Below are 11,687 nucleotides of genomic sequence, written 5' to 3' on the forward strand. Positions count from 1 at the left end.
GTTCTCATGGTGCTGATTGACTTCGCCATCGGAGTTCCATCTCAAAAACTACAAGTGCCCAGTAAATTTAAGGTAAATACCAGGAACTGCCCTGAACAGGGACCAGGGGAACTTCTAGGTCATTTTTTACCAATCTGAAGAAAGACTGAAAAGATAACGGCAGACAAAAAAGGAACCTACAGGGCATTTATTCATGTTGTTTTCATACTTTTTATTATGCATATGAAGCACTTTGAGGGCATTTTGTTTCATTTTCTTCTGTGTCAGGAAATCTATGGGGCAGAACATTTGAACTTTTTCCACTAAAATGGTACCCATTTAGCCTCCATCTAATTCTATGCACTGGAACATATATTTTCTACCAGAACAGCATCCTATAAGGCAGTGCAACTTGACAACACAAAGTGTGTTTTCTACAACAAGGGCACAGTATAGAGCAGTGCAGCATGTATCTACTTAAAGAGCATCCTCTAGGGCAGTGCAACATGTATTCTTCACTAAAAGGGTGCACTATATGGCAGTGCAACATTTCTTGCCTTCTAGAATGGCATCCTATAGGGCAGTGCAACATGTATTCTTTACTGAAAGGGTGCATTATATGGCAGTGCAACATTTCTTGACTTCTAGAATGGCATCCTATAGGGCAGTGCAACATGTATTCTTTATTAAAAGGGTGCACTATAAGGCAGTGCAACATGTACTCTCTACTAGAAGGGCATTCTATAGGGCAGTGCAACATGTATTATTTACTAAAAGGGTGCACTATAGGGCAGTGCAACTTTATTAAAAGGGTTCACTATAGGGCAGTGCAACATGTATTCTCTACTAGAAGGGCATCCTGTAGGGCAGTGCAACATGTATTCTCTATTAAAAGGGTACACTATAGTGCAGTGCAGCATGCATTCTCTACCAGAAGGGCATCCTTTAGGGCAGTGCAACATGTACTCTTTACTAGCAACATGTATTTTCTATTAGAAGGGCATCCTTTCAGGCAGTTAAACATCTATTCTCTACAAGAAGGGTGCACTAGAACACTTCATGATGTATTTCTCACTGAGCACTTCATGTTTCCACACCCTAAGGGAACCACACTGGGTACTGAATGTGAAAGAGCACACTGCAGGGCAATACATTACATATTCTTAATATGACGGGCATACTTTAGGGCAGTGCACAACATACTTCCCATGAAAAGGGTGTGAAATTATATATTCTTCACAGAAAGGGTATCCTAGCGGGCACGTCATCATGTTTGTTTTGCACATATGACCTCTTAGAATGTATTTCTTCAGGGTTTTTTTTACTACACTTTTGGTAAGTGCGTTACTAGTGGTTTTGTGTTAGCCTACAAGGGATGACCGCGGCTGGCTGATTAACCCGATTGGTCGGAACCCATGGTGGACGGTTCTGGCAGCAGCAATTCCATCTATGCTCTGCACTATACTTGTCTTCATGGACCAGCAAATCACAGCCGTCATCATCAACCGCAAAGAACACAAACTGAAGGTGAGATCTGTGTATATACTGTATATGTGTGTGTGTGTGTGTGTGTGTGTGTGTGTGTGTGTGTGTGTTTCCTATATTATGCTTTCTCTGAAGCACATAGAAGGCATTTTGTTTCATTGTTTCTTTCATGCATGCAAGGACGTTTATGGACCAGTGCATATAATTTCCTACACTTTAATGGCATATATTAGGGTAGTTTGTCACATTTCCTCACAATGGATCATATCTCTCTACTAGAAGGGAATCCTATAGGGCAGTGCAACATGTATTCTTAACTAAAGGGCATCCTAAAGGCTGATGCAAAATGTATTCTTTACACTAAAGGCATCCTATAGGGCTGTGCAATATGTATTCTTTATAAGAAGGGCATCCTATAGGGCTGTACAATATGTATTCTTTATTAGAAGGGCATCCTATAGGGCTGTGCAATATGTATTCTTTATAAGAAGGGCATCCTATAGGGCTGTGCAATATGTATTCTTTATAAGAAGGGCATCCTATAGGGCTGTGCAATATGTATTCTTTATAAGAAGGGCATCCTATAGGGCTGTACAATATGTATTCTTTATAAGAAGGGCATCCTATAGGGCTGTACAATATGTATTCTTTATTAGAAGGGCATCCTATAGGGCTGTGCAATATGTATTCTTTATAAGAAGGGCATCCTATAGGGCTGTGCAATATGTATTCTTTATAAGAAGGGCATCCTATAGGGCTGTGCAATATGTATTCTTTATAAGAAGGGCATCCTATAGGGCTGTACAATATGTATTCTTTATAAGAAGGGCATCCTATAGGGCTGTGCAATATGTATTTTTTATAAGAAGGGCATCCTATAGGGCTGTACAATATGTATTCTTTATAAGAAGGGCATCCTATAGGGCTGTGCAATATGTATTCTTTATTAGAAGGGCATCCTATAGGGCTGTGCAAATGTATTCTTTACTAGAAGGGCATCCTATAGGGCAGTTGATGATGTATTAGCGAACATGGACACACACTAACGCTGGCTAAATGTAACAGATTTTATTGTGTGATTTGTTCATATGGTATATGTGTGTGTGGGTGTGTGTTCCTCCCGCTTTGTAGAAAGGTTGTGGCTATCACTTGGACCTGCTGATGGTGGGTGTGATGCTGGCCGTGTGCTCAGTGATGGGCTTGCCGTGGTTTGTAGCCGCGACTGTGCTGTCCATCTCCCACGTGAACAGTCTAAAACTGGAGTCAGAAAGCGCCGCCCCAGGAGAGCAGCCACGATTCCTGGGCATCAGAGAGCAGAGACTCACTGGCCTGTTAATCTTTCTGCTCATGGGATGCTCTGTGTTTATGACTGGTGCATTACAGGTACATCATGAACATTATATTGTACATTTTTAGTCTAATTCAAAGACCATGCTTCAGTTTTCCATAATACCATACATTTTCCAGCATCAGTATCATAGAGAAACGCAGTATAACAGAGTGCTGCATCGCAGACAGGAATCTCATACAGCAAGAATGAATGTCATTACTGAAGCAAGAAACACAATGAACACAATTCAACACGTCTCCTTTCACTGTAGCCATAACTGCACCTCCCACATACATCATCTAGCAGAAGCATCGATATTAACCTCATCACATGACCTCTTTGTGTATTTTCTTTGTGCATTACAGTTTCCTTGGAATTTGAAATAAAGGTAAATTGTGTGTTTTTATGCAGGAAAGAAAACGCAAAAGTATAAACGGTTTATGAAAAAGCTAAACTGTTTCGGTCGACTTTTCCTCACAATGTCCAGCTTTTTTTGAAAAGTCCGTCTTGCAAATGTCCTTGTAACTGGTTTAATCTGCGATTAAACCAGTTTCTTCTCCTCTGTCAGTCATTATGGAATAAATAAAAAGTATTAACCCACACAAATATATTTGAGCCTGTGCAGTCTGTTACAGATGCAGTTTGCAAACTCTGACTAGTGCGCCTTCTGACCATCAAATCAAAGGACGTGAAGATGGGCCTGCTAGACGGCCTCGGTGTCAATAACTTGCAATCTGATTGGATAGAAATTCCAATATTAACAGATAGTCCTTGTAGCAGTGCACCTGTGAGAAAAGCTATGACGTGAATTGCATTTGGCGATTATAAGAATTCATTTATACATATTTATGGACAAAAGTATATTAAAATAAAGTCAGTGATTCTGATAGTGTTTAGTCACTGAACAGTACCAATATAAATGATGTGATTTCAGTAGGTTCCTATGGGCTTTATTCTCATGCTCACATTTTCCTTACCTCTGAAGCTAAAAAAAGAAATAAGAAGAACTGATTAATTGCAATGTACTGAATGGTCACATGGCGACTTTTACACATTGTTTAGTTTTCAGAAGTGATCATGTCTCCTCTGTGTCCTCAGTTCATCCCCATGCCGGTGCTTTATGGAGTGTTCCTGTATATGGGAGCTTCCTCTCTAAAAGGCATTCAGGTATAAATGTTCACCTTTCACATCAGTCACACACACACACACACACACACACACACACACACATACACACACAAAATAAAGAGTGCACACCTACAATACACAAATGTAGACACAGAGAAAATACAGTCCATACATAGTACACACACACACACACGCACGCACGCACACACACACACACACACACACACACACACACACACACACACACAGTACTCACTAACAATAAACCTACAAATAAAATACACACAAATTCAGTTCACACGGAGAGTACACACAAATAACGAGAACACACACACACACACACACACACACACACACACACACACACACACACACACAGTACACCCAAACAATGTCTATACACACACAAAGTGTACCTGCATAGTATAATCATACCTTATACACAGAGAGTATACAAACACACACACACACACACACACACACACACACACACACACAGTACACCAAATACACATACAAAGTAAAACACATACAGTACAAACACTCACACTTTCATTAACTTATTTCCTGATCCGGTTCTTTCCTGTCTTTCTCACGTTCAGTTCTTTGACCGTTTGAAGCTGTTCGGCATGCCGGCAAAACATCAGCCAGATTTCATCTATCTTCGGCATGTCCCTCTAAGAAAAGTTCACCTGTTCACCATCACACAGCTCACCTGTCTCATCCTGCTGTGGGTCATCAAGACGTCTCCTGCTGCCATCGTCTTCCCCATGATGGTACACTCCAAAACAACATGCAAGGAATATTAGTGTAAACACACCGACTTTAAATAGTTCACTAAAGGTTTAATATTTCATTGTGTTAAAATCAGACAGAGAACAAATTGTATGTGGGGGGTGGGGGGTGTTAAATTTACTTTGATGTAATGTGTATTTTTGTTGGTCAACGAAATATTAAATGTTGAAAAATCCATAATTTAATTTTAAATGTTCAAAAAAAATAAACACACACACACACACACACACACACACACACACACACACACACACACACACACACACATACACACACACACACACATACACACACACACACACACGTACACAAAGGGAAAACAACTAAAATATAATATCGGAAAAATGAAAAAATAGACAAAGAAAAACAAAAGTAAAAAAAAATAAATAAATAACACACACACTTGGAAAATAACCGCACAACGGACAAGCCAGGTGTCCCAATACTTTTGACCAAGTATTTGGAAAATGCTGAGATATTTAAGATATATGTGTGTGTGCGGACAATATGAGGGAACGTATGAACTCTAATTATGGTGTTGTGCATCACCAGGTGCTGGCTCTGGTCTTCATCCGTAAACTGCTGGATTTCTGCTTCAGCAAACGTGAGCTGAGTTACCTGGACGACCTCATGCCTGAAAGCAAGAAGAAGAAACTTGATGATGCGTCTAAAAAGGCAGTGGAGGTAGTGCAGACAACGACCTCGAGCATCCGGTAAAACAATATCCAAACGGCTATTGATATATTGTGTGTGTGTGTGTTTGTGTGTGTGTGTGTGTGTGTGTGTGTGTGTGTAGCAGGAGTCACAGGAGATGCTGGTTGATGACTCAGACCGAGGAGAGGATAAAACCACAGTGCGAATCCCGATGGAGAGCAGCAAGCTTCTACAATCTCCTAAAACACCAGACCCCAGGTGCTGTAGAGCCGACGGTTTCTCACACGCTCCAGACGCCACTACAGTCCGATGTATTAAAAAAATAATAAAAACTTAATATCTACATTTGAGCCTCTTCTTATCTGTCCTCGTTTCTCTTGTAGGTCTGACCCCTCTGACATCAACATCTCAGACGAAATGTCTAAAACTACCGTCTGGAAATCTCTTAGCTCAAATCAAAAAGAGGCACCTCGTACAGCAGGGGTGAAAAAGGTAACAATCATGCTAGCACAAAAACAACCTCAGCTAAGCTAGTATAGCTAGAAACTAGCATAGCATGTAGATTTTGGGGAGGTGAGAGCTTAGTGGTTAAGGTGGACTTTGGATCTGAAGGTCATAAGTTCAAATACCAGCCACACCAAGCTGCCACTCCTGGGCCCCTGAGCAAGGCCCTTAGCTGCTCAGGTGTATGAGTTAGCTAAATGTAAGTCGCTCTGAATGAGGGCTTCTTTCAAATGCCATAAATGTAATTCTGTGTCTAAAAATGTGGATGGAAACTCTGGATGGAGTGAAATGGGGACCACTTGCTGCTGCTAAGGATTGTTCCTCATGAACAATCTAAAGATCCATGAAGTTACTAAACTAAGTTACATTTATGAAGCATGAAAATGGATTTTGAATGACTCAGGACTACAATTGCCAATAATTTATGTCTCCATCAGTTGATAACCTCAACAATGATGGAACTGTAATAAACGGACATTCGGTGTCAACCAGATGAGGATGGGATCCCTTTTAAATCTGGTTCCTCTGAAGGTTTCTTCCTCATACCATCTAATGGAGTTTTTCTTGCCACTGAAAAGAGGATACACATGCACAGATGATGCAGGAATACGCATCTGAGAACTCGATTATCGTAAACACACACACTGTATTTCATAACTGCATGTCGTATCATCAGTTATCTTCTGTGAGATACACTATATAAACCAAAGTATTGGGACACCTGACCTTTCCAAACTGTTACTACAATGTAGAGGCACTTAATTGTACAGTACCCCCTTGGATGTGGTATAATAAAACTTTGCGTTCACTTGAACTTGGAAACCCAAATCTGCTCCAGCCTGACAATGTCCCTGTGCACAAAGCCAGCTCCATGTAGATATTCTTTAAATGGTTTGGAGAGGAAGATCTTGAGTGGCCTGCTATAGAACTTTGATCTCAACCCTACTGAACACCTTTGGCATAAATGTGAACGCTGACTGCACCCCAGGCCTCCTCACCTACATCAGTACCTGACTTTACTAACACACAAATCTCCACATGCACACTCTATAATTTAGTGGAACATCTTCACAGGAGAGGGTTAAGGGAATTATAAGAGCAAATTGGGACTTAATGTAGAATGCGATGCTCAAAAAGCACAAATCACAAATTTATGAGCAGGTGTCCGCAAACTTTTGGCAATATAGTGAACATCAAGGATCATGTTAGTTAATAGCGACTACTACCTTCATGTCAAGGTTCTGGATAGCGACTACCACGAGCTACTGGGGGGGTTGTAGCTCAGTTGTTAAGGTATTGGGCTCTGGATTAGAAGGTCAAATCCCAGCACCACCAAGCTGCTAGTGCTGGGCCCTTGAGCAGGGTCCTTAATCCTCAACTGTAAGTCGCTCTGGATAAGGATCTTCACTGGCATCTGCTTTTCCTCTGTGAACTTGACACAAATCACCGGGTTTACATTAACCCTGTATTTCTTTTACATTGCTAAGTATGATCGAATCCAATCTAGATTAGCTTGCCTAGTCAGTTAGTAGATACTAGCTTGAACTAGCTTAGCTGGTGAGGGTGCTATTATGTTTACAGTGATGGTGTTGTTCAAGACAGGATTTATTAATTTTTTGTTAACAAATTTAGCACTTTTTCCCAGAAAACATACCAAAAAAACAGAGTCTCTTGCAGTTTCTTTTTTCACAATATAAATTTCATCCCCCAGGCAATCTACCTCAATGAACACGTCAACGCCCTTCCCATTGTGCAATAAAAATACAAATATGTGCAATACCATCTATTTTTATATGATTTATCTTTTAAAAATTTGCTACTAGAAGTTTTTTGTCACCAAAACAAATTCCTTATAAGTGCAAACATACTGCACTTACAGATTCTGATTCAAAACAGCCCAATGCTATTTCTGTTAGCGAAGCAGAGATCATTCCAAACAGCCACCAGAGAGGATTTAAACATAAAAAATATTATATATTTTGGAATGAAGAAACACCTTAAATGAATAAATACAAAACAATGACTGCTTGCTAAATTGTTGATATCCTAGCTCGCTAGCAATCTCTGATGCTAGCATCAAGATGGGCCTTTTGTGATTAGCTGTAAGTACAGTAGGAAGAAATAATACTCATTAGACACGCAATTGTCCTTTTCCTTCTTTCATCGCTGGCTTTTTCTTGTGTGTGTGTGTGTGTGTGTGTGTGTGTGTGTGTGTGTGTGTGTGTGTGTGATTTCTACAGGATTGCCAGTGAGGAGCCACACAGGACCTGTGAATTCATCAACCAGTGAATTAACACTATTTTCTCTGTCATTCTTTAACACACAAACACTCACGACATACACGCTACATCCCATTAATCCTACTTATAACCATGAGGTGTGCGTGTGTGTGTGTGTGTGTGTGTGTGTGTGTGTGTGTGTGTGTGTGTGTGTGTGTGTGTGTGTGTTTTGTGTGTATAGAGAAGTAAACTTCTTTACCCCCCAAATAGCACTTTTAACGCTCGTCTATAAAATCACAGTGGACATGCGGAAAGTGTGTATTTTAGGGCAGAAGAATTTAAACGTATGCACTTGAACGTGGTGCGGCATTGAAAATATAAATAACCTCAATTATAGAGAAAGTAAGAAGTCGAAAAAAAATTGTTTAAGCAGGTTTCAAAGTCTGAACGTAAATGAAGCAAAGGAATATTCCAGTGTTTTCCAGGCCCCCTATTGACATGTATATGGATATTTTCTGCGTGATTTTTTTTCTGGGAAGGAACCCAGGCCCACGTCATAGCAACCCTGACCAGGTAATGAACGATTGAATTGATAAAGGAATCAAATGAATAATTGCAGCACCCTCAGTGTCACACGTTTTCTTTACACCATGCTGGTGAACATTTCCACTAAATCTACTGAAACATCTTCCCAGAAGAGTGGAGGTTATTTTAACAGCAAATGGTGAACTAATGTGACAGATTGTCTAAAAAGCACATATTAATCTTATGGTCAGGTTTCCACAAACGTTTCTCCATATAGTGTGCATGTGGACAGTGGGGTGATCTGTAGTTCTAAGGGCTGATGTTGAACTCAAAGCCATGAACTCTTTTTATCACATTCTAAACAGATAAAAGTCTAGTAGAACTGATACTATTACACTTTTTTTCCCATGCAGTTTCATCATTTGTTCTAAGACGTTCAGATATAAGTGATCCCTGAGGAAGTACAGATTAAAGTGGAAGCTCAGAAGTTAAGGTTCTTGGGTAACTGATCAGAAAGTTGGGGGGGGGTCAAGGCCGTCCCTGATCTCTGACCCCAATTTCCTACCATTTCTGGGAAATGCAAAGAAATAATTTAACTGTGCTGTAAAAGTACATGTGACAGTATGAAGCACCTTTAATGTGCACACTATATAATATATGGATAGAAGATATCAGGCTGTAAAACACTGGACTATTCTTTTAATTCCTTTCGTCATAGGGATCAGTGTGGGAATAAACATCCTCTGTTTAGAATGAATGCTTTGTGTTGCATTAAAAATGAGCAATAAAGGACATAGATAACACTCAATTATATATATATATATATATATACAAACACACACACAGGTAATCCCTTAGTTACAATGGTTCGACTTACAATTAAAACAAATTTACATTTTTGCACGTGTTGGGATGCTGCCTTACTTTAACCAGCGGTCGACAGAGTTCAGTTGTCTCTGTGTAAGCCGATTTTTAGCTCATGTCTCTCTCCTTTTTATCGCCATCACCGCACAACAATACAGACCGCATCCGGCTCCACCATCCACTCATGAACCGTCGCTCGTCCACACTCCTGCTGCCACATACATATATACTGTATAGGTAATACATAACAGTAGTGTAAATTGCTCTGTTTTGCTCAATTATGTACTGTAATGTGTTAAATAAATAACAAATTACAGTATACTACTGATCACCATTCTTGGGTAGGTTAGGCCACGCCTCAACTTATGAGATTCTGGTGTTGAAACGTATCTTCATCGTAAATTGGGGACTAGCTGAATATATAAGAAAGCAGCAATCACCTGTAATAAGGGTTGCTAAATCCATCAAATTAATTTATTTCTTTTTTTTATGTGTGTAATCCAGCAGTCCCATTATAAAAACCTATGTTTAAGAATCCAAAGAAACACATCATGTACTTTATATTATTATTATTATTATTATTATTATTATTATTATTAGTATTATTATTATACCAATTTGAAGCAGTAACATTTTTACACTTTTGCCACCATGATGAGGATGGTTGAATGTTGACATTAGCATTACAAGAACAGACTCCTCAAAGGTAAACTCCGCCCTCATTCGCACAACCGTTCGAATAGCGATTCTGGTGCTAATGTGTTGGTGGGTGCTTGCACTTTTTAGTCTGAGAAGTTCCCAGATGTGTGCCATTCTGGCATCGAATCTCCTAGTGCAGGTACTTCGGGGGTTAATAAGATTCATCGACCCCAAATCACCGTTAGCTTCTAAAAAATGAATGAGCGTGATCTTTGCTTCTCGTTTCCCATTGCAATCTTAACGAGCAATCTGTTGGCGTAGAGAGTCGTTTCAGAGTTAGAACTTTGTATGTGATAAGGAGCATACAGGTGAAAAGGTGAGGCTCTGTACCTAGGACAGAAAACATCAAGCGCCGCTGCATCAGTCTTTAATTAGAGATTAAGAGAGGCGGTAAAATTCAGCTGCACCACTGAGGGGGTCACATGGGAAGTTGTTTAAACTCAAAATTGCATTACAGAATCCATTTCTGACATCAGGCTGGAGTTTTGCATATATAAGACTGTCCGGATTTTAATGTCTTTCTTCCCTCCATGCGTACACACATTTAAATGACTGAATCTGTTAAAGCACTCACGAACCACAGAGAGAAAACCTCCTCAGGGTTCAGGGATCAGACGTCTGTTTGAAGCCACGTGACATGTTTTTAAAAGCCATTGAAAGGAATAGTCTGGCACTTTATTAATTTATATCCAGCTACTGCATCTGTGGGATTTTTCTGAAGTAAGTCCAACACAAACTGAAGAAACAAGAAGGAAAAACCAGCACCAAACTCACTTACAGTGGAATTTTGGTTAAATGGAAACGTATTGGTTTAACATTAGAAACATGTTAGATTCATAAATACAGATGCTGTGGATGGATAAAAAAGATAAAACGCCCGAGTGTCCTTTATAGATATGTACAGGATCATTTAGTCTTTTTTGTTTGCTTTCTTTTTGCATTTTTAACTTTTAAAGCCCAAAACAAACGTGTCATAAGTCAAATCCACGGATCCGTACAAAACCGGTGCAGACAAAAGCCATTAGATTATCAAAGCACACTTCCTTCTTATACATCAGATCAAGTGACAGGGTCGTGGACTTCTCCTGAAACCTCCATTTCCTCTCTATTTACTTGTATTATTATTTTTATTAATTCTTTTTAAGGTTGGAGGTTTCAGCATTGAGTTCTAATGAACACTTTTGACCTCAATAAAAATGAAATACAGATCACCACTTGTAGTTGCACTTTATGTAGATATACACAGAATATGAGTTTCTATTTTTAAAGAAAAAATGCAAATTTGAAAATGCTTTCAGAGTCTAACTGTGTATTATGATTTATTTTAATACAATTTCTGTGTATATACTGTAATAACTCAGTAAAGGGGGAAACTTATATATGTATTTTGCTTGTAGAAACAGAGGAACAGGGGATTACTGGCAGAATGAAAACCAGCATCACCTTGTGTTAAACATGAACGTTAAAATCTCCGCCGCCTTGTCTTGTTAGAAATACGTCGTAAT

At 39.5% G+C, this 11,687-nt stretch overlaps 1 protein-coding gene across 2 annotated transcripts in view; it reads left to right on the forward strand.

Annotated features, from left to right (window-relative positions):
* slc4a8 (solute carrier family 4 member 8) overlaps nt 1–9,799 on the forward strand; it is a 36,567-nt gene extending 26,768 nt beyond the window's left edge. The window contains exons 17-25 of one of the 2 annotated variants that reach the window (XM_083562627.1): nt 1–72; nt 1,345–1,506; nt 2,596–2,847; nt 3,893–3,961; nt 4,525–4,698; nt 5,270–5,401; nt 5,514–5,629; nt 5,755–5,863; nt 8,116–9,799. The exon at nt 1–72 is cut by the window's left edge and continues 42 nt beyond it. In XM_083562627.1, coding sequence (XP_083418753.1) covers nt 1–72; nt 1,345–1,506; nt 2,596–2,847; nt 3,893–3,961; nt 4,525–4,698; nt 5,270–5,401; nt 5,514–5,629; nt 5,755–5,863; nt 8,116–8,127 — 1,098 coding nt within the window. In that variant the 3' untranslated portion in view covers nt 8,128–9,799. The remainder of the gene's footprint in view (nt 73–1,344; nt 1,507–2,595; nt 2,848–3,892; nt 3,962–4,524; nt 4,699–5,269; nt 5,402–5,513; nt 5,630–5,754; nt 5,864–8,115) is intronic. The other variant, XM_083562628.1, reaches the window with a different exon arrangement.
* Nucleotides 9,800–11,687: the final 1,888 nt, after the last annotated feature.

The sequence above is a fragment of the Silurus aristotelis genome (genome assembly GCF_946808225.1).
Source record: "Silurus aristotelis genome assembly, chromosome: 2".
NCBI classification, from domain to species: domain Eukaryota; kingdom Metazoa; phylum Chordata; class Actinopteri; order Siluriformes; family Siluridae; genus Silurus; species Silurus aristotelis.